The 23,977-nt window shown below is 40.7% G+C and overlaps 1 protein-coding gene across 2 annotated transcripts in view; it reads right to left on the reverse strand.

The window, feature by feature from the left end:
• The window catches only part of Lmln (leishmanolysin like peptidase), a 50,831-nt gene that overhangs the window by 22,061 nt on the left and 4,793 nt on the right, over positions 1–23,977 (reverse strand). For both annotated transcript variants that reach the window (XM_035444621.1, XM_027412810.2), the window contains exons 3-11: positions 23,841–23,871; positions 22,676–22,758; positions 21,850–21,967; positions 18,123–18,301; positions 13,209–13,314; positions 11,517–11,611; positions 7,057–7,174; positions 2,814–2,921; positions 445–521 (exon numbers count right to left, since the gene is read on the reverse strand). In XM_035444621.1, the coding sequence (XP_035300512.1) occupies positions 445–521; positions 2,814–2,921; positions 7,057–7,174; positions 11,517–11,611; positions 13,209–13,314; positions 18,123–18,301; positions 21,850–21,967; positions 22,676–22,758; positions 23,841–23,871 (915 nt within the window). The remainder of the gene's footprint in view (positions 1–444; positions 522–2,813; positions 2,922–7,056; positions 7,175–11,516; positions 11,612–13,208; positions 13,315–18,122; positions 18,302–21,849; positions 21,968–22,675; positions 22,759–23,840; positions 23,872–23,977) is intronic.

Genomic DNA, 23,977 nt, shown 5'->3' on the forward strand with positions numbered 1-23,977 from the left:
TTACCAGAGAGATCCATTCATTTAAAAACTAGGAATCTGCCGGGAATGGTGATACTAACCTTAATCCCAGCAGTTGGGAGGCAGAGGCAGGAGGATCTCTCTGACTTTGAGGCCAGGCTGGTCTACATACAAAGTTCCAGGCCAGAAGAACCACACAGTGAGACCCTGTCTCAAAACACAAAATAAAACAACAACAAAAATTCTAGGAATTTATATATCACTCATTTGATTAAATAATTTAAAACTATCTAGGTTAGTTTTCCCTTCATATTAGCATGGCTTCATAGTATCTGAGATTTTGTTATATTCATTCTGTTATATTAAAACAAACTGCACAAAAATCAAAGAATCAGTAAGTACATTTTGCTTTGGAATATCAGCATTTTCTTAAGCTATATTTTGAATACTCATTTTATAAACATCATTTTCTCACAGCCGTCTTACCCAGTGTCCTCCATTAATGCCAGAGTGATTCGAGAGAGGACTCGGTTCTGGGTGTGAGAACCAGTCATTGCTTCATTCTGAAAATTACCAACAGATTTTATTTATTAGATGGCTTTTCTATGACCCCTATGCATATTTAAGATGTTTCATGTGGGCAAATATTGACTAGAAAATGTGCAAATATAAAAGATTTTAAGGCATCTTGATAGAAGGAATAGACTCTACTCTCTGCCTCGAGTCTCCATCATGTATGATTTCCCCGCATTGAGGACAACCAACAGTGAAGACTTTCTGATGACAGAATAAACATAAGCATCCATGTAGTGAGGAGCCTACTGAGAACGGTTCACTCTTCCTAAGGGAGTGTTGGGGGCAGGTGGTCAGGAGGGATGTTTACATGGTTTGCAAAGAAAACACTTTACTATGTTGTGATCATAGACACCTACACTAATGTGCAAAAAGCATGGCAGAACCAGGGGATCAAAGGATCAGGCAAAATACCTAGTTGTCCAGTACTTTAATTTACATCCCAGGATTCCTACAAGGAAGCCACATCCTGGTGAAGGTTCCAGGCTGGCTGGGCCACTCCAGTGTTCTCTGAGTCTCTTCATGACACTGAGTGTTCTTTGCCCATACCTTAACATTTAATACAACAGTCCTTGGAAACAATACTCATCTAAGAGAAACAAAGAAGCTAATAAAATTGATATTCTCAGGTCTTCTACTGAAAAATACATAAAATTTCATTTCTGGCCAGCTTCCAAGGAAATCACTTAAGGAAATTCCTTAAGGAAAATAAATATAAGGACAGACATTCCCATGGGAAGAGTGAGGGTATGTGCTTTCATAAATGCTTGCCATTGCTGCTCTTTGGTGACCTAGATCACAGTAATTGAGCACAAGCAGAAATTCATTCTTCCCAAGCTGATGACCTTCAGTCATGAGCTCTATTTACGGCAACTATCCAAACAGATCTCGAAGAAGAAATACACTTTCTAACCAAGGCATCTCACTTCAGAGTCTGAATTCTAACTCCAGATTCTTTCTATATAAATGAATGTGATCTGGGATTAACTTTCTGGCTCTATTCCCCTGAAACCTAATAAAGATAGGACATTAGCTGGCAATAATACATAAGGGGAAAGGCCTGCTGATGCACCTCTGGATTTGGGAGAACTATAAATGAACATGAATACCTATTAGGAAGTAACAGTTTGAGATGTCATTGTGTAAAGTAACTATTGGGAGTGTTCCTTATGGAACCACTAAAAAGATAATAGCTCCTATTTGGGTCACAGAACTCTTAAGCCAAACCATATCTTATATCCGGGGAGGAGTTTTGAGTTCCTGTACTGCAGATGAGGGAGACAGGCATGCTGACAGCCAGGCTGTGCTGGCATGCTGTGTGCTAATATCCTTCTATGGAACTGCCCCAGCAGGGCCTGGTGAGGGCCTGAGAGTGTGATTGTTCAGTTGAACTAAGAATGTCCACTATTCCCCCACCCTGGAGGGATGCACTGCAGTTGCTCATCACATCTTTTTTTGAGACACCTTCTCACTGTGTAGCTCTGGCTGGCCTGCAACTCATTATATAGACCAGGCTGGCCTCAAACTCACAGAGCTCCACCTGCCTCTGCCTCCTAAAGTGCTAGAACTAAAGCCTCCCCCCCCCCCCCCGCAACGCCCAGCTTACATTTTATTTTTAAATTATGAAAATTTAGGAGTAGAGATACATCTCAGAAATAACACAATTGCCAAGCATGCACAAAACTATGAGTTAAATGCCCAGTACTACAAAAGCAAAATCACAACAGTTTTTTAGTCTGCTATGGTGTATACATCTGCAATCCTAGTGTTCAAAGTCCAGAGGCAGAAGAAAGGGTACTGCTTTAAGTTCAAGGCCAGCCTGGACTATATAGGAAGACATTGTCTTAAAATAAAAAGAAAATATTATTTAAAATATAATGTGTGTTGGGTGGTGGTGGTGCACACCTTTGATCACAGCACTCAGGAGGCAGAGGCAGGTGGATCTCTGTGAGTTTGGAATCAGCCTGGTCTACAAGGGCTAGTTCCAGGACAGCCTCCAAAGCCACAGAGAAACCCTGTCTCAAAAACCAAACATTAGGAGCTCCAAGTACACACATTAGTAGTCTACGCTACTAATGTTTTACCTTCTTATTCCTGTTTGAATAATCTCCATTTTAAAGTAATTTTAGAATTACTTTAGTTGGATTTACTCTAGTAAATTCATTCAGCGTCCAGATTCTCTCTATATAAACAAGTGTTTGTATAGAAACACATTATACAGAACTGAACCATGTGCACGAGTTACGTTAGTAAAAATAAACATTGAGCAGGACTGAACAGACCTCCAGCAACCGCTTCTCCCAGTGGTTGAGCTCAGTGCCCATCCCGCCTTGATTTTCAAGCTCCATCCCCTCTAGAACTGGACAGTTGAAATGCCTCCTCGCTTCTTCCTGAGAGTCAGAGAAACAAAACCACAAGAGCATGGTGAGACGACAGCACTTTCATATTATAAAGTCATATGAAAGAGTCAGCTTGATGAGACAGAACCTCCTTAAAATACGATTTAAATATAGTTAAATACTTGATATCATCACATTCTTCTTGGCTAGAAAACTATTACTTCTCTTAATATTTTTCTCTCTTTGAAGATTTATTCTGAAAACTATTTATGTATGTGTTTGTGTTCATGTACACAGGCAAGAGGGTGTCACAGACCTTGAAGCTGGAGTTACAAGCATCTGTAAGATTCCCAGCTTGCTACATGGGTGAGGGACTCTGGTACTCCTGGCTGCACAGTGAACACTCTTAGCCACTGAGCTCTCTCTTTACTTTTCAACTATAAGGGACATATATTTTTTACAGCCGGGTATTGGTACATGCTTGTTATTAGAGGCAAGAGGATCAGGAGTCCAGGTCATCATTACCTGCAGAGAGTATAACCTGGGCTACGTGTGACCCTGCCTCAAAAAACACAAAAAAATGTTACATCAAAAAAAAAAAAAAATTAGAGCTGGGTGGTGGTAGCACGTGTCTTTGATTCCCAGCACTCAGGATACAGAAGCAGGCAGATCTCTCTGAGTTTGAGGCCAGCCTGGTCTACAGAATGAGTTCCAGGATAGGCTCTAAAGCTACACAGAGAAACCCTGTCTCAAAAAAACAAAAAAAGATTATGATTAGTTGTAATTCTGATGTTAATAATTTAAAATTTTCTTATCTATTATAAATTGGTAATTTATAATTATACATTGTTATAGGGTACAGTAATGTCATGATTTATGGATATCATGGAAGAGTTTAATCAAGCTTATTAACATATCTATCATCTCAAATATAATACTTGAGAGCAGGAATAGGATTAAAGCACATTACATACATGTTTGAAAATGTCATAATAAAGCAAGTATGTATAATTAATATAAACTAATAAAAACTTAAAAAGGAACTTTTGCTGGGCGTCAGTGGCGCACACCTTTGATCCCAGCACTCGGGAAGCAGAGGCAGGAGGATCTCTGTGAGTTAGAGGCTAGCCTAGTCTCCAGAGCAAGTGCCAGGATAGGCTCCAAAGCTACACAGAGAAACCTTGTCTGGAAAAACCAAAAAAAAAAAAAAAAAAAAATAGAACTTTTGAAATTTATTCCTTAGCAATTTAAAAATATGTATTTTACATATATTTGTGTCCCTGAGTGCAGGTCTGTGCATGCAGTACCTATGAAGGACAGAAAAAGACATCCAGATTCTCTGACAATGGAATTACAGACAGTTGTGAGCTGCCATGTGGGTAGTGGGAATTGAACTCTGGAAGAACAGCCAGTGCTTTAACCATTAACAATCTCTCCAGGCCCCCTAGCAACTTTTAAATGTACAATATTAATTTATTCAATACAGATCTGATAAAAAATTGATTTTTAAGAAGAAAAAGCACTTCCTCCTCTTTGAAATTGTATAGCATTCCCTCCATGCACGCCCCTGTCATCTGGAACCCCCACCCTATGCTATTTCTGTGTATTCCATTATTTTATTGTAGATAGGGCATTATTATGTAGCCCAGGCTGATCTCTAAATTGTTATGAAGCTGTGGATGACCTTGAGTTTCTTCCTTTGCCTCCTGAGTATAGGGTACACAGATGTGCACCACATGTGCACTTTATGTAGTACTGGGGTCCGAATCCAGGGCTTTACACACACTAGGCAAGCACTCTACCAACTGAGCCACATGTCAGTCTGCACTGTTTCAGATATCACACTCGAACACTGAGTGTTTCTCATTCTGTGCTGAGCTTACTACACTCAGCATAATGTTCTTGAATCTCTTGAATGACATCATAAATGACAGTTTCCCTCCACTTTAAGACCGAATGCTGTTTCACTATGTATATACACATTTGTCACATATTTATGTATTGATGGACATTTAGGCAGTTCGCATAACTTGGCTATTGTGACTTGCGATGTACAAATATGTGAGTAGAGACATTTGACAAACTGATTTCAAACCTCGTGACTAAATGTCCAAAAGTAGGATTGCTGGATCCTATGGTAATTCTATTTTAGTTTATTGAGGAAAAAGTTTTCCTCAATGGAGGTATTTTATTCATAGTCCCAACAACACTGTATGTTTTCTCTGTATCCTGGCCAATACATAACATGCTTTGTCTTTTTTATAAAAGCCACAGGTGTAAGACATCTTATTAGAGTTTTAATTATTTCCCAATGGTTAGTAATGCTGAACATTTTTATATATCTATTGCCCATTTGCAGGCTTGTTTGGGTTTTTTGTTTGCTTTTTTTATGTCATGTTAGCCACTATGGTTGCTTAGGCCTTTAACCTCAGCACTTGGGAGGCAGACGCAGATGGAACTCTGTGAATTCCAGGCCAGCCTGGTCTACAGAGCAAGTTCTGAACAGCCAGGACTACAAAAAGTGACCCTGTCTTAAAAGAAAAGACAAAAAAAAAACCAAAAACCAACAACCCCAAAACCAAACCAAACAAAAAGGCCTTTTTAGGTTCCTTGCCCATTATTTGTTGTTGCTAGTTTTATTTTCCTTTTTATTTTTTTTTTCAGTTTTATCAATTTATTAAAGTATATAGAACTTTAGGAAAGAGTCACAGCCTGAAAGTAGCCCTTACAAATGAGGATAGGGAATACCAAATTATTAGACATTTATTTTACTTTTAGGAGCCAGGGTCACACTATGTAACCTAGGCTGGCCTAGACTCTCCATCCTTTGCCTCATAATCTCGAGGGCTCAGATTACAGGCATACACCATGACATCTGTCTTCTTTTCCATTTTGCAATTAGGGCATTTGTTTTCTTGCAGTTATATTCTTATGTATTTTTATAGTAACTTATTAGCAAATATATGGCTTGCAAATACTTTGTCCCAACGCAAAGGCTGTTTTCATACCACCAACTGCATCCCACTAGTGTACAGCTTGTTCTTTTCCATTTTAATATTTTTAAAACAACCTAATGGGTTTTGCAGGGGAGGTTTCGAGACAGGGTTTCTCTGTGGCTTTGGAGCCTGTCCTGGAACTAGCTCTTGCAGACCAGGCTGGTCTCGAACTCAGAGATCCGCCTGCCTCTGCCTCCCGAGTGCTGGGACTAAAGGCATGCACCACCACCGCCAGGCTGAGGTGATGGTCTTTTAAAGCCATCTCCAACAAAGCAAGCACCAGCAGCTATCCTCTTCCGTGCCTTCCTTCTTCCCTTTATTTAGGTATGTGCCCAAGGAAGACGACAGTGAGCTGAACCTAAGAGTTCCCACGCTCCTCTCCTCTTTATGTTTATTTATGAGTATTTTTTATGCCCAATGTCTGCCCAAGTCAGAAGGAGCTCCTGGGAGTGGAGTTATGGACAGTTATGGGCAGCTATGTGGATGCTGGGACTCAAACCCAGGTCCTCTGTAGGAACAGCAAGTGCTCCTAACCACTAGCCATTGCCCCAACGCCAGGTATGGCTTCTTTTTTTCTGTTCAAATAACTTTGTGTGTGGTGTGCATACATGATCCTGTGTGTGCATGTGCATGTGGAAGCCAGAAGTCAGTAACTGGTATGACCCGTCACCTCATTTTTAAAATAACATTTCTCTCTCTCTCTCTCTGTGTGTGTGTGTGTGTGTGTGTGTGTGTGTGTGTGTGTGTGTATGTGTGCACGCGTTCATGTGCATGCCCACTGTGATAGGCTGGCTGGGAAACCACCTGAACTCTAGGGATCTGCCTGTCTCCATTCTTTCACCAATTTCTGGGGTTACAGACAAGCACTAACTGTTTGTGGAATTTTTCTTTAACCACAGGGGTGCTGGGGATCTGAACTCAGGTCCTCATGTTTGTGTAGCAGGAACTTTCTCTCTCCAGCCCTACAAATAACACTGAAAAATGCTGCTTCTCCCTAGGCACAAGTGCCTCTCATCTCCTGCCTTAAAGCAGTGGGCTAGATGGCAATGCACTGCCAAATTTCCATTTCATTGTCTTCCTACATTTTCTACTACACACTGAAATGTAAGCACACATTCTTAAACAGAAATTGCCAGTAAAGCAAGGACCATAATCAAAAATGAGAGACAAAGAAGTTCAATAATACTCACAACAACACGAGGAGTTACTAGGAGATACACAGTGTGGCGAACTATCTTATTATTTCGCACATTCCACAATCTCTCCACTTTTCGAACTACTTTATCACTCCACTGATACAATCCAAGACTGTAATTACAGAATAAAAGATAGTCATTTTGCCAACTTACTACAACTGTAAATGTAAAAGTATTCACGAATAAAAATATGAAATTGAAATATTTGAGAGTTTATTATGTATCATTTCCATGTAATGTACTTATAAGCATTTTATTTTTTTTTTCTTGAGACAGGATCTTACTATGTAGCCCTAGTTGGCCTATGTAGACCAGAGTAGCCTTGAAGTCACAGAGACCCACCCATCTTTGCCTCCCAGGTGCTTCAGTTATAGGCGTGTACCACCACACCAGGTTCATAAGGATTTTCTTACAGTCTCGTGTAGGCAAAAAGGCAGATGCTTAGGGAGATGAAAGAACTTGTTCAAGTTCAAACAGCAATACTGAGCTGGGACAACAATAAATTAACTACATCATTTCCCCTTTGACTTTCGAGAGATCCAGCCCAGGATGTTGTAGATGCGTGGCAAGCACTCGGCCACTGACTAGACCCCAGCCCTCAGCGGCTTCTGACAAGTTTAGTGCATTAAAAAAAGAAAAGAGGAGGAGGAGTAAAGTAAGAAAAGGAACCAAAGCAGAGACAGACCCAAGCATATAAGGAAACTGAACAAAAAGTGCTGCCATATTAATGAAAACATGATTTAATTGTTGTGCACTGAAACTGGTTATCCATTAAGGAAAGCAATTATTTCATGTCAGCTACAAAATTAAATTTTAGAAAGTTCTAAGGAAAAACTCTGGCGTGAAATCAACAAGAACTTGGCCAAATTAACGTTTCCAGAGCCCTGGAAATAAACAAAGGGCTGCATCAATTCGAGAAGCCCTTATTCATGAAAGATGGATGAGTTCCGTGAAGAACACCAGCACTGAGGTTCCCATCCCCTGTCTACAATTTCAAGGCCACTGTGAAAACCAATAATCCAAGACAGCAGTAGCAAAGGAGACTTTTAAAAATGTATGATTCACTATTCCAGCCCAAGAAATGCTGTTTAGATCCAAGGACACAAATAGATGGAAAGCAATTTAAAAGAGGCACTATGTAACTAATCCCCTGAAGAGGACTGGAGTGGCTATCCTAACATCTGATGAAAGATGTGAAACAAAGTTGTTGTCGTTAGAGACAAGAATATCCAACAATGATACAGGGGCTGACAGAAGAACCCCAAAAATATTTCCATCAAAACTAAAATGCCAGGCTACAGATGCAACTGGATGCAGCTTGGTTGGTACAGTACTTGAGCTGAATTTTGTCCCTAGCATCATATAAAGGGCATCCTTAGCTACATGTAAGTTCAAGGCTAGCCAAGCATCTGGGGGGGGGGCAGTTCCTTTTATATTTATTGCATAACATATCTGTTTATCTACTTCCAATTTTGAGATTTTTTTTTTGGAAGAGACACCTTATTTTGGACCATGGTTTTATTATTATTATTATTTGGTTTTTCGAGACAGGTGGACCATGGTTTTGAAAGTGGATACAGTCCATTGTAGTGAGGAAGACATGGCAACATGAGTGTAAAACAGTTGGTCACATTATATTTGCAGTGTAGGAAGCAAGATTAACCCAAGAGGCCCTGAAGAAAGGACAAAGGGAACTTCAGTTCTGTGTTCTTGTCCAGGAGTGGACGTGGCAAGGCCAGTCTAGAGCTAAAGCCAGTGAGTGCCTCATAGGAGTCCAGGATGCCATTTCTGGGGACTGGACTCTCCCCCCAGGCAATGGTTATCAGTCCTTAGCCAACTGTAACTGAGAAATGCCGTGTTTCTGTCAACATTGTCCTAGCTCTCTGCTGAACCTGGCCATTTCCCCCTCAAATAGTATAAATGAAGCTATATAATAAACTTTCTTGGCATAAGTTATCAGCTTATACAAGGTCTCCTGCCCCAGCTATTGTTTTCATCTTCTTTATTTCTCATCCCCGCTTCTCCCACTCAATACTCTGATATCCAGGACCCTGACTACTGTGTGTGTGTGTGTGGGGGGGGTGCTGTATTAATTCATTTTATTTTTATTTATTTTTGGAAGACAACGTTTAAACACAGTGAACAAAGACAGCAAGAAAATAAACAGTTTTTAGTTCATTAATTAACCAATATTCTGTTCTCCATTCATCCTTCAAGGGTAACAGTTTCTCTCAAACCTCACTCTTTTTTGTTTTGCTTTGATTTTATCTGGTTGTTGTTGTTTGTTTTTTAAAGAGGCTCTCATATAGTATAGGCTAGCCTTAAACTTGGTATGTAGCAGAGGCTGGTATTGAGCTCCTTATCCTACTGCCTCAGCCTCCCAAGTTCTGGGATTACAGGCATAAACCACCAAGCCCAGCATGTGAATGGTTTCTCCAAACAGGCTAAAGCCTAATCCAATTCTTCATGCCTAACAACTGAATTTATTACTCTAGTATCTCCAATTAACCTGGAAGATTTCATCAAGTATCAGCTTCCCTTGACCCTTACGTCCATCACTCTCCCACTCCAGAGAGTATGCTAATCTCATCCTTTACATTTTACATCAGGACCAGCACTTTACATTTTACCATCAAAGACCAGACTTGTTCCACACTACCAAACAAAAGGCACACTCTAGGAAAAACATCCATTTATACATTAACATTTTGTTTCTTTGCTGTTGTCCTCCCAACTTTGGTTCTTTGAGATGAGGTCTCATGTAACCCAGAACAGATTAAGTAGCAGAGGCTGACCTTGAATTTCTGATTTTCCTGCCTTTACCCCCCGAAAGTGCAGAGGTTACAGGTATGGGTCATTACCACTGCCTAGAATTTTGTACTTTATAATTACTCTAAAAATACTAGAAATAAATCAGGTGTGGTGGTGTACACCTTTAATCCCAGCACTTGAGAAGCTGAGACAGGTAGGTATCTGAGTTCGAGGACAGTCTGGTCTTCAGAGCAAGTTTTAGGATAGCCAGGGCTACATAGAGAAATCCTGTCTCAAAAAACAAAAAACAAAACAAATAAAAAATCCAACAAGAAATAAATAAATACACACTAAATAGTATTAACTATTTTACTGGAGAACTTTGTAATTAAAGCAAAATGTACATAAAACAAGTCATTTAAGGGTTAATTGAATTTTTTATTATTTTTTTATTAATGTGCCTGTGTGTGTCTATATGTGTGTATGTCACTCATGTGCAGGCACCCAGGGAGACCAGAGGAGGGGTCAGATCTTCTGAAACTCAAGTTACAAGCAGTTATGGGCCTCCTGAAATGGATGCTGGCAATAAAACTCAGGTCCTCTGCAAGAGCAGCAAGTGCTCTTAATTGCTAAGCCTTCTCTCCAGTCCCAAGTGTTCATTTTTTAATTCATAATCTATGTATTATTATTAGTGTGTGCATGTGTATGTATGTTTGTGTTATATACCTGTTTGTTAGGCTTGTACAGTAAGCACTTTCCCTACTGAGCCATCTTGCCAGCCCTAGATGAACTGTTAATACCTACCTCACGTTAGTACCCTAAGAAAGGAATAGGAACAGTCAGCACAGGGAAGGTTTCCCGTGACACCGCTCCATCGGTAGCTACTTTACAGCAGTTAGCAGACTGCTCCCTAAAGTGAAGCCCTTATCTTTTATTATTGCCAGTATCTGATTTCCATATAGATGGACTATTTGAGTTATTCTGCTTTATACTATACCTGAGTAGTTCACCCATGTTTCTTCACACAGCAAAGACTATTGCTGGGCCTGGGACTGAACCTATGACCTCATGTGCGCATGTTCTACTACTGACCTACACCCCAGCCACAGTATGTTCTTTTTAGTATTATACAGTTTTCAGTTTCATGAACATATTAAAATTTACTTATTTAACCTAATTTTGATAATTTTGCGGTGGTTTATATTATTTGGCTGTTTATAATAAAATTGTCATGAATATTTTCATGTGTTATTATGGATATGTGCCCTAATTTAGGTATTTATTTTTATATACATGCAGGCTGATGGTTACTGTCCTATGACTGCTATTTTCTACAAAACTGATAAGCTGTTCTCAGCATTTCTTAGCATTGCTCATTTTAGACCTTGAACTTCTTAAAACACTGCTAATTTAGTAGGCTAAATGAATAAAACCCCAAACATAACCACTCCATGTTTTCCCATAGCCTAACTATAGCGCAAAGTGAAATGTGTTATAATATGGTGGGAAGAGTCCTGAGTGTAAAGGGGTGTCCTGATCTTCTGAACAAACCATCTCTTAAGTGCATCTTGTCTTACTGTCTACCGTTACTTTGGGTTGGCCACGAAGTAACTGTCGTTCACCACATGAACAGTGCTGTAATTCCCAGGTTCTAGTCCTAGCATCCTCTAAAAAGGATGAACAAGAATGAAAATAGCAAATACCTATAGTTGAAAGGTGGGAGGCCATCTGCAGACCGTGATGTCAGGGGAGTTCCATCTTGATCATGGTAGAATGCAAAAAGTCCAGCAGAGAAACCCTGGAAGAAAGAATCCAAAGTGTCCTAGAGCAGAGTGTTGAGTCCCAGCACAGACACAGTATCATCCTCCATCGAGGAGGAGGTGTTATTAGTCACAGAGTGTTATGCAGCCTTGCAGAAGTTACCCCAGAATTCAACTCAACAGCAAGCAAGGGTGTTGCGTTTACAGTTTAAAACACTGAACTACTTGCTGTAAACACTTCAAAAGATTATTTTTACTTTTACTCACGTGTAAATGCACCCATGCATGTATGCGAGCTCACAGGGGCCAGAAGGGGTGCTAGAGGCCGTGGAGCTGGAGTTAGGGGTGGTTGCAATCTGCTCCACATGGGTATTAGGAACTGAAAGAGCAGTATGCATTCTTTTTTTTTTTTTTTTTTGAATGTTTTCAATACAGGATTCTCTACAGCACATTATATATTTTACATTTGTTTTCAGGCTCTACATATCAATGCTATGTTATCGTGATACTTCTAGGCATACACTACAGAACCCAGGGAATTGTACTTTTTAATTCATCTGTATGGTTTTACATATATTTTAGTATTTTTCATGTTGGAGACCCTATCATGTACCATTTCCAAATGTGGAACAAACGCTGAAAATATAAAAGTACCACAATAATTGCAGGACCAACTCCCTACCACTTCACTGGCCTTTATTTATAAATATCAGACTTAAAGAAAGAAAAACTTAAGAAAAAGTTATTATCTATTTTATACTAAACACAACCTAAGGCACAATAATGGACAATAATAACAAGGACATCTTTGGGCTATCTTCTTCACCCAAATTTACTAAGTGCCAAAACTGCAGCCACTACTACTGAAAATTATTAACAATATTGAATTGTGTAGGGAGCTGGGGATCAGGTATACTCCTAATAACATCTATAAAAGCTTAATGTCAAAAAACAAAAAAAAAACAAAAAAAAAACCAAACAGCTTAATGTCTGCTGGGTGGTGTTGGCACATGCCTTTAATCCCAGCACTTGGGAGGCAGAGATAGGCAGATCTCTGTGAGTTCGAGGCCAACCTGGTCTACAAAACTACACAGAGAAACCCTGTCTCAAAAAAACAAAACAAAAAAGCTCAATGTCTAAGCCTCAAATCTATCCACATTTATGTGTGTGTGTGTGTCAGAGGCAGTCAGCTAGGCATGCAGCTCAGCTGGTAGAATGGCCATCTAGTGTGTATGAAGTCCTGGATTTAATCCCCAACATTGCATACATTGGGTACCCTAGCACACGCTTGTAATCATGGCCTCAAGCTTACAGAAATCCTCCTGCCTCAGCATCTCAAATGTTGGAATACAGGCCTGAGCCACCACATCTGGCCCTAAGATGCTTTTCTTTAGAAGTTTAACCATCTCTTCAACATCCTACTTACGCAATGGAAATATTCCTTTAATTGTAAATTATACCAGATAGCAAAACTTAACCTACTATTAAAAATTCCTATTGACAAAAACATAACTAACCAGGCTTTACCAAACATGAACCTAAGAATTCACATATCATTTAAAACGTGTATTAAGATGACTGAATAGACAACAAATCCATGGTCTGAAGGCAAGGACAGAAGTTAATGGCATTTACCAGGGCATGAATGATCTCATGTTTCACTGTGGACAGCATCCCAATAAACTCTTGTGGTTGGGTGGAGATCATATTTGGACACAGGTTAGCATATCCTGCTATCGGCCTGTTAAAATAAACAAGACATTTTTCACTATATCCCAGAGTAGCATTTACAGTATTTGCTAACCATAATTTCTTTATGAAAGACAGCTCAAGGACAATATTTATGAAATGCAATTTTATAACTAACTTTTTTTTTTTTACTGTCAAGACCCACACCTTTTGCTTTCCAATGGCATGGAAAAGCAACACTTGTTTTTGGAGGGGAATGGGAGCTTTGTAGGCGCTTTCAAGCGTTCAACACTGAGTAATGACCACTGCGTATCCTGGTGTCTTTCAAAGAGGTGGCAAACAGACTATGTGACGGGATCCGAACTTTCCTCTACCTTTGCTTTAGCAGTTTACTGTGGAAACACCAGAACCCTCACTGAGTTATAGGTGCCTACTTACAATGAACATTTGTTTTTAAGTAGCTGGAATCGCAGCTGGATTCCACCTGGACCTTAGGCCTTGTTTAAAGGAGCTCTGGAAGGAACAGGTCCACATGGCTTTTCTCTAACATGAACTTCTACCCCGGCTCCATCTTCTTTTTTCTTTCTTGTTTTCTGACTGAATTCAGGGCCTCACACATGCAAAGCAAGCACTCTACCACTAAGTTACACCCCCAACTCATTGGATCTTGCTAAATTGTCTGTGCCTGCAATTCTAGCACTTGGGAAACAGAAGCAGAAGGATCATTTTGAGTTCAAGGCCAGCCTGGAGTCTACATGGTGAGTTTCATAGCAGCCAGGTCTACATATCAAGAAGTTTTCAAAAACCAACAAACAACAACAAACTAGCCTTGAACTTTGAGTTTGCCTGAACCAGCTTTCCAAGCTGCCAACATTGCAAGCATACACCTCTCTCCAACCCATAGAGTTTCCTACCTCTTTATTTGGCTAAAGCCTATCACTGCTCAGGCTGCAGCTAAAATTTTACTTCTTCAAAAGAGGTCTTCCTTCTCAAATCAAGTGAAATGATATTCCTTGTAACTTTCCTTTGTTCTACGTTACAGGATCCTGTATGAAGTATGCATCACATTTTAAAACAGCATGCTCTATACAATCTGTAAATTGCAGGAGGCAAGCACACAAGCCTGTTTAACTGTTCACCTTCTTTGCCAGCAGTATAATCAGCTGGTCATGGGCATAGATTCACACAATACAGAATTCTCTAGACTCACAAGACTGGTTGGGTGTGGCCCACATGCTTTTGTAATCTCAGCATTTGGGAGGGAGGAGCAGGAGGATAAGGAATTAGAGGTCATCCTCATTCAAGCCACATAGTGAATGAGTTCCAGGCCAGGCTAAAGACGTGAGACCATATCTCCCTCACTGGGGTGGGGGCAAAACTAAAGATGCAGTGCTGTGCTTTGTCCCACATCCACATTCCCAGAAGAAACCCAACCTTTCCCCAGGTGTGATCAGTTCCACATTCTCTGGTACAAAGACCATTTATTCTTTTACCTACTCATGCGTATCAACTGTGATCAAACATTAAAATACCACACTAAATAAAAAGCAGTGTAACAAAACTGAAACACACCACTCCTGTCTGCCTCCAACACATAATTCTCTCAGCAGAAGACAAGCAGATCCAGTAGGTGCTTTCAGTATCATGAGACACAGAAACAAGATGAACTAATAACTCAGATTCAGTCACCTGGGATTTTATATTCTTCCTGTTATCATCTAGGCAAATGCAAACTGGCTCTGCCCTTTGGGGACCTGGCAGAGTGGTCACCCTTGCATGTACGGCAGGCTCTGTACACAGGTGCAAAGGGCCCTTTAAGAGACAAGCTCTGCCTACTCCCACTTTTTCTTTCCACCATTTATCTGAGGAGGCAGACGGATCTCTGTGCCCCCATCTCTCTCCTCTCCCATCTCTCCCTTCCCTTCCCCCACTAAAACTTCCTTCCCATTAAGTTCTGTCTGCCCCTCACCCACCATGGAAACTACCAAAGGTCCCACCCGTGCCATATATCATAACACTTTCCCTCACTCATCCAGGCGAGTCACCTTGATCCTAATATATAAAGTTCAACATAGCTTTTATAAAAGTTTTTAAAAGCTTACAGTATAAAAGAATATGCTCTAACAATGTAGAAATATATAAAGAGGGCTGGAGAGATGGCTCAGCAGTAAGACCCAGTTCAGTTCCCAGCACTCATGCAGTGGCTTACAACTTGTCTATAACTCTGCAGTCACACAGCAAATAAGTGGTGTGCAGAAATATATGCAAACAAAACACCCAAATACACAAAATAAAAACATTTTTAAGAAAAAATATATATAAAGAAGATAGTAAGAATGCCCTTGTTATTCCCCGTCTCTTCTAATATCCAACACCGGAGGCAACTGCTATTGTCAACAATACCATGTATGTTATTTTCAAGCCATCTTAGTTTGCCCAAGATTCACTAGTTTCCTCTGTCTCCTCTAACATGGGACATTCAGTGCTATAGCCAGGACAGTCCTAGACAAACTGGAAAGACTGGAAAGTCTGTCCTTCTGAGTCTTTTTCTTAGAGCATCCAAATACAGACAGGTACTTTGTTGTTGCAATGTTCTTTCAACACTTTATATTTAAAAAATGTAATTTTTTTGTGTGTATGCAATCCAATACAGTTTAGTTCAAATTGACGAAAAGAACTATTATCTTGTAGCACTAACAAGCCAAAGTATATTTCTCAAAAATATTCCACTGCTAGGAGGTGGTGGCTCATGCCTTTAATCCCAATTCCTGGGAGGCAGAGGCAGGTGGATCTCTGTGAGGGTGTGCCACAACCTTCTAGCTAAATTTGTTTTTATTTATTCTTAGATTTGTTTTTCATTTTATGTGTATGAGTGTTCTGTCTGCATGTATGTATTATACATGTGTGCCTGGTATCTGCAGAGGTCTGAAGTGATCTGATCTCCTAGAAATGGAGTTAAGGATGGTTGTGAACTGCCATGTGGGTACTTGGAACTCCAGACCCTGAATTTTCTTTTTTGTTTGTTTTGTTTTTCGAGACAGGGTTTCTCTGTGTAGCTTTGGAGCCTATCCTGGCACTTGCTCTGGAGACCAGGCTGGCCTCGAACTCACAGAGATCTGCCTGCCTCTGCCTCCCGTGCTGGGATTAAAGTCATGCACCACCAACGCCGGGCATGACCCTGTATTTTCTAATTAGAGTAGATGTGCTTGAGTCTGGGTTTGTGCATGTGAGTGCAATACTCCCGAAGGACAGAAGAGGGCGTGAGGTCCCTCTGGAACTAGAGGGTCACACACAAGCAATTATGAGTAGGCCTGGTGGGGGTGCTGGAGATGGAACTGGAGTCCTCTGGCAAAGCAGTAATATACTCTTAGCCACCCAGTCACCTCTCCAGTCCCCTTAGCTTATTTTTGTTGAGTTCTCTGTAACAGCAGTGAGAAGAGATTCTATCACATCACAGTGACTCACTGCTTTTCACAACACCTGCTTACTTCCTCAGGCCCTTCAGGAACCTGGAAGCATACTTCTGTAATCCCAGCACCCCAGAAGCTAAGGCAAGAGGATCACTAAAGTTCAAGGCTGACCGGGGGCTACTTAGCAACACCCCAGCTCAAAAATAAATTAATGCATAAATACACCAAAGAATGAAAAGATAAAAACTCTCTAAAGTCAACGAGTCTTTGGGCAGATGGGCAGACACAATGGTCATGAAATGCACATGAATTAAACATGCTAACTTTTGAATGTCACACTGTAACACTCGAGGCAGTGGTTCTCAACCTTCCTAATGCGACCACCCTTTTTAATACAGCTCCTCATGTTGTTCCCCAAACATAACATTATTTTTGTTGCTACTTTATAACTGTAATTTTGCCTCTGTTATGAATCGTAATGTAAATACTTTTGGAGCTAGAGGTTTGCTAGAGGGCTTGTGACCCACAGGCTGAGAACCGCTGTTCTAAGTTGTGTAAGAGTTTACTACTTACTTCCATTAACTAGTTTTCTGGTGTGTGGCAGCCAATCTTTTATATATGTAATCAATTTATTTGGGGAGGGGGTGTTGAGACAGGATTTTTCTATAGCTTTGGAGCCCACCCTGGAACTCGACTTGTAGAGCAGGCTGGCCTTGAACTCACTTGGCCTGTTTCTGCCTCCTGAGTATTGATTTTGAAGGTGTGGGCCACTGCCACCACCACCTGTCTGTAACCAATTTCTATTGACTTATCCAGTAAGTAATCCAGTAAGTAAGATGCAAGTTGGTAGGTAACACAAATAAAATACTAGAATATTCTTATATTTGTACAGTGTAAGCTGTTAAAGGTAAAATTTAAACTCCAAATTATTTCGTTAAAGAATTAAATGACAATAAAATTTCTCATCTTTTGTGTTTTTTGTTTTATAATCAGAAATTCTCTCTTGATAGTAGGTTTTTTTTTTTTCTTGAAGTTTTTTTGTGGGAAAAAGGCAAGAAGAGGCTGAGAGATGTCCCAGCAGTTAAGAGCAATGACTGCTCTTCCAGAGGACCTGGGTTTGGTTCCCAGCACACAACTGCCTGTGAATCCAATTTCAGGGAATCTGATGCCTGACCTCCTCAAGCTCCTGCACACATGTGGTACAGATACACACACACACACACACACACACACACACACACCCTCAGGTACACATACATACCCACAAAGAGTAAGTAAACATATTCTAAAAAAAAAAAAAAAAAAAAAGAGGAAAAAGGGTCAAGGGATTTTTTTTCACTTTCTAACCTCTAACAACTTATTTCTTAGCCCTAAAAACAACTGAGCAGATGCAAAATTCTTTTTACAGTGTGCTAAAGCTTTTGGGAAGCTGCCTCAGGGGAAGGCTTACCTGTCCATTTGTGCCTCCTGCTGACAATAGGCTGCATAAGAGATGATGTTTTCATGGCTGCATCTCTCAGTGGCCAGAGCACCAACATAGAGAATGAAGTCTGCATCCTGAACACCCTCTTGGTCTAGCGCACCCACTGCTCCGCAGGGCCACTTACCCTCTCGGCAGACCCTGCATTGCTGCATACACAGGGGAACAGAAAAAGCAGACAAGACACTGAGTTAGCCGAGTGACTTATCAGGTGATTACAGACTGGAGATACACATTATTTAACTCTCACTTACTCTCCCTAAACTCTCACCCAAATCGGGAACTGAGCAGGCATGCATTACAAACCTACACTCCTGGTACTTGGGAGCTGAGTATGAGGCAAGCAATACCAAGCCGTGAGGCAAGATTTCCAGCTCAACAAAACCAATCAAGATCACAAACCCCACCTCTCTTTATCTGTTCTCTTCTTTCCTCTTCAGAATTTATTTCACTAAAATTTTTACTTGACACAAATGATCGAAAATTTATACACAATGGAAGCAAATGACAGCTGGGCTGTGGTGACCCATGCCTTTAATCTGGAGGCAGAGGCAAGCAAATCTCTGTGAGTTCAAGGCCAGCCTGGTCTACAGAGTGAGTTCCAGGACAGCCAGGACTGTTTTACAGAGAAACCCTGTCTCAGAAAAAAAACAAAACAAAACAAAACAAATTAAAACAAAAGAAAATGACTGCTATTTATAAAGGTCAACAAAGTAAGATGCAGAAAAAAAAGAAACAAATGGTGTTTAAATCCTGAAACTAAGCTGGGTATGGTGATGCAGGCCTTTAGTCCAGCACTTGGAAGGGAGAAGCAGAGCTCCGTGAGTTTGAGGTCAACCTGATCTTCACAGGGAATTACAGGACAGCCAGGATACGTAGTGAGACCCCCATCTTAAAAAAACAAGAAACAAGGGGCTGGAGAGATGGCTCAGCAGTTAAGAGCACCGGCTGCTCTTCCAGAGGACCTGGGTTCAGCTCACACCTGTCTGTAAATCCAGTTCCAGGGGATCTTGTATCCTCACACAAATGTACATATAAAACACCAATGCACATGAAATAAAAATAATAAAAAACAAACAACTAAAAACAACCCCTCACCACCAAAATCCCCAAAATAACCAACAACAACAACAAAACCCCTGAAACTACTAGGCATGCTTGGTTCCTTCGAAATGTCAACTTGCCACAACCTAGAATCCATGAGAAGGGAGGCTAGGGGATGCCTAGATCATGCTGGCCTACGGGCATGTCTGCTTGAAGCTGTCTTGATTATTAACTGATGTAGGGGGCCCAGCCCCCTGTGGGTGGTGCCATTCCCAAGCAGGTGGTCCTGAACTGTAAGCAAGCTGAGTATAAGGCAGCTAGCAAGTAGCATCTTCTACTGTTCCTGCTATAGTTCCTTGGAATACCAACCAAGGCTGTCCTTAAAGTGCCTGCCTTGACGTCTCTTAATGATGGACTATAACCTGGAACTGAAAGAAACCTTTTCTCCCCAGTTACTTTGGCCAGGTATTTGTTCCAGGGACAGAAGTGAAAGCCACACCCTCGCTGAAGGGGCTTTCCTGCACACAGCCACACCCACACTTTGCTGTGTTTGGAATGGAACACGTGGCAGGCAGTGTTCTACCACTGACTTATGCCATACACATAATTTTGCAACCTCCTTTGGATATAATTATTTCAAATCTAATTAATAAAAACTTTCAACCTAATGGAAAGTATTTCCCTTTATAAAAAAAACTTGGGTTGGTGAGATGGGGTGGCAGCAGAGGCAACGCTGCCTCGCCAGACCTGAGCTTGAGCCTGGGACCCTACAGGGTGAAAGGACAGAACCATTAAGAGACTGGCTGCTCTTCCAGAGGACCTGGGTTCAATTCCCAGCATGATGGTTCACAACCATCCAAATGAGATCTGGTGCCCTCTTCTGGCCTGCAGGGATACATGCAGACAGAATGCTATATATATAATAAATAAATAAATATTTTTTAAAAAAAGGGCAGAACCAGCTTTCAAACGATGTCCTCTGAGTTCCACACACATGCCATGCATAAACACACAAAATAAATAAATAAATAAATAAATAAAAAGCAAATAGCTGGGAATGGTGGTACACACCTTTAATCTCAGCATTTGGGAGGCAGAGACAGGTAGATGTGTGTAAATTCAAGGCCAGCCTGGTTGCTATAGTGAATTCTGGGACAGCCAGGACTACATAGAGATCCTATCTCAAAAAATAAATAATAATAAATAAATAGTAAAGCTGGAGAGATGACTCAGTAGTTAAGAGTATCATAGACCGACTACTCTTTCAGAGGACCCAAGTTCAGTTCTTAGCACTCATGTTAGACTGCTCACATCTGCCTGAAACTCCAGTTCCAGGGGATCTGATTTCTATGATCCTTCATGGGCACCTATGCTCATATGTATAAACATATACACATATATGTTTATTATTAAATTAAAAATACAAGTTTTTACAAAAGAAAAAAACCAGGGCTAGAGATGGTTCAATCTGTAACTCGTTATCGGGGATATGATGCCCTCTTCTGGCCTCCCCAGGCACTGCACACACATGGTGTACAGAGAATCACGCAGGCAAATCAGCCATACACACAAAATGAAAAAAATAAAAGAAAAAAAATTAGCATTTTGAACTATATCTAGATTTTTTAGTGTGTATTTTCTTCCAGATATTCCTTTTTCTGATTTCTTTTGCTTTTTGAAATAAGTCTTGCTATGCAGCCCAGGCTGAAACCAAACCTGAGAATCTCCTGCCTCTGCCCTCCAAGTGTTGGATTATAGACACCTGGCTCACTGCATAGGGTTTTTTGTTTTGTTTTGCTTTTGCAAATGCACATCTGTGCTTTTCAGATAAACAAGCTAACTAGACCTACTGACTCCCAACCTTTCTTCTTTCAGTTAAGAGCTTAAATAGCTCTTCAAGTCAGTACAGATTGACTTCATTTTTAACCATTCCATTTTATAGTTGTACTATAATTTAATAACCTAAATAGGTCTATTTATAGTTTCATAAGGAACACTCCTGAACACACATCATACAATTATTATTGTGCCTTTTTTGAAACAGAATCCTGCAATGTTGCCCCCGATGCTCTTGAATTCATAGGCTCAAGTGATCCTCTTGCTTCAGTATATCTGGAAGTGGATCTCATTGGGCCTGGTCAGCTGCTACTATTTATTTATTTATTTATTTATTTATTTATTGGTTTTTCAAGACAGGGTTTCTCTGTATTATTTTGGAGCCTATCCTGGAACTCACTCTGGAGACCAGGCTGGCCTTGAACTCACAGAGATCCGCCTGCCTCTGCCTCCCGAGTGCTGGAATTAGAGGTGTGCGCCACCAACGCCCAGCTCAGCTGCTACTGTTTTTATGGAAAACAGTTCAAACTTGGGTTGAAGCTGACAGTTTATGTTTTAGGATTAGATGTTGGTAGAAAATGGAGTGGGGGGGGGCGTGGTGTGTGTGTGTGTGTGTGTGTGTGTGTGTGTGTGTGTGTGTGTGTGTGTGTGTGTAGAGTACTTGCCTAACATGCAGAGCACCAGTTTCCTCCAGAGCACCACAAACAAACAAACAAACAAGCAGAGTTACTGTGCATCTGACAACTCCTTGCTCAGAGATTGGGAACCTCCCATTTACACTCTGGAATGGAAAGCCTGCTGAGTGCAGGGGACTCACCTGGAGATGTTCCTCGGGCACTATAACTGGGCCACACTTGGTATGCACTGCACACTCCCCAGTACAGTATCTGTGTGGATCGTTTTCTTTCCGTAGGTACTGGTTTGTTGCGCATTGTCTTTGGGTTATTCATATATCAAAAATTACAAAAAATAAAGAGAATAGTTCACAGCAGTTAAACTATAGTCACTTGTGCTGCCTGCCACCTGTCACCTCTTCTCCACCATCATGGGCCCTGACATCATGAACCCTAAGGCCCAAATAAGCCCTGCCTTGGTCACGGTGCTCTATCACAGCAATAGAAAAGTAACTAATACACCCACTGTATGACTTCTGTAGGAATGGTTACTATTTAACTAGGTAGACAGTTCACTAAGAGACTTATCAAACACCTCACAAAGCAAACGGCACAACCACATGGAGGAGGAGGAAATGGAGACAAGAACAGCTTATAATGGAAAGGGGGTCATTTAGCAGGTGCTTTTTCTTTTTTCTTCTTCTTTTTTTTTTTTTTTGGTTTTTCGAGACAGGGTTTCTCTGTGTAGCTTTGGAGCCTATCCTGCCACTTGCTCTGGAGACCAGGCTGGCCTCAAACTCACAGAGATCCACCTGCCTCTGCCTCCCAAGTGTTGGGATTAAAGGCATGCGCCACCAACGTCTGGCTTAGCAGGTGTTTTTCCAACCCCCTTAAATATCTTGTAGTTTAGTCTCTAAAAACACATGTAACAAAATTCTACTATAAATTTCATGTGTTGTCATATGGTAGAATTGGGAGTCCACAGAGCTAACTGGATGGAGGAAAGGATCACTGTCTGAAGTTACATACCTGCTGAGTAAGATCCTGCCGGCAGGCCGACGAACCTGAAATGTTCTCTCTAAGTAAGAAATAGCTTGTGGGAAAAGTTTGTTCTAAATAAAATAGAAAAATCTCGTTAGAATTACCGTCATGAGATACAGTATGTTTAAGAAAATAAACATGGCCCTCCCTCTTGTATCTAGGTTGAGCAAAGTATCCCTCCATAGTGAATGGGTTCCAAAAAGCCAGCTCAAGCCCTAGGAATAAATACTGGCTGAACTGGGATTGGTATGTAAAATAAGATTGTTTTAAAAATAAAACTAAAAGAGAAAAGAAACACAGGGTACTAATGGCTATAAGACATAAGAAGAAAGCTCCTAGGATTCCAGGATATAGACACCTGTCCAAGGTCATGTGGCAGCAAGGATAGAGTGAATTTAGGAGGAAAAGATAGCTTGTTTCCTAGTGGAGTTTGGGAATACAGGATTAGGCAGAAACTTTCCCAGCTCCAATTTATCTACTTTAGAAAACATAATCTCAACTGATGACTGAGAGCATTAATGAAGATGTATACTCCAACTATTGGTGATTATTTCAAATTTGAGACTGATTTAGATTCTAGTATTAAGGTGGCTTCTGTTAAGGAAATCTTATGTAGATGCTCATTAAGCTCTTGTGGGTCATAGGGAGCTGGCTTAATATGTTCTGTGAGATGCCATCCACAGTTAAAGATGTGATGAGGGCTGGTGAGATGGCTCAGCAGATAAGGGCATTTGCTGTGTAACATTGATGATCCTCAATCCCAGGAACCCACAGTGGAAGTGGAGATCAAACCCTGAAAGTTGCCATCTGTATGTGCATGCACGAGTGCATGTACACACACACACACACACACACACACACACACACACACACACACACACCCCTTGATGAGATGGACTCTATGTAAAAAAACAAAAACAAAAACCTCTGGGGCTGGTGAGATGGCTCAGTTGTAAAAGCATGTGCCAATAAAGTTTGACCCCTGATGGCCCTCACAAAATACCTTTATCAAAATGAAAACTACATCTACTACCAAATCTTTTATTCATTCATCCACAAACCACACATATGTATTTTTTTTTTCATGGAAGAATTAGCACAGAAAATATACCTGTTTGAAGTATCCACTTGAGAAGTATTTATTATTACATACCTTTACAAGATATCTTTTCTCAGGGAGCAGCCTGAAAATGATGAGAAAAACATAAAAGAACTGCCGCTCTAAGGGTGACCTAGCTCAGTGGTAGGGCACTTGCCTGGTGGGTCCAAGGCCCTGGGTGCAGTCTCTAC

Source organism: Cricetulus griseus, chromosome 4 (genome assembly GCF_003668045.3).
Source record: "Cricetulus griseus strain 17A/GY chromosome 4, alternate assembly CriGri-PICRH-1.0, whole genome shotgun sequence".
In the NCBI taxonomy this organism is placed as follows: Eukaryota; Metazoa; Chordata; class Mammalia; order Rodentia; family Cricetidae; genus Cricetulus; species Cricetulus griseus.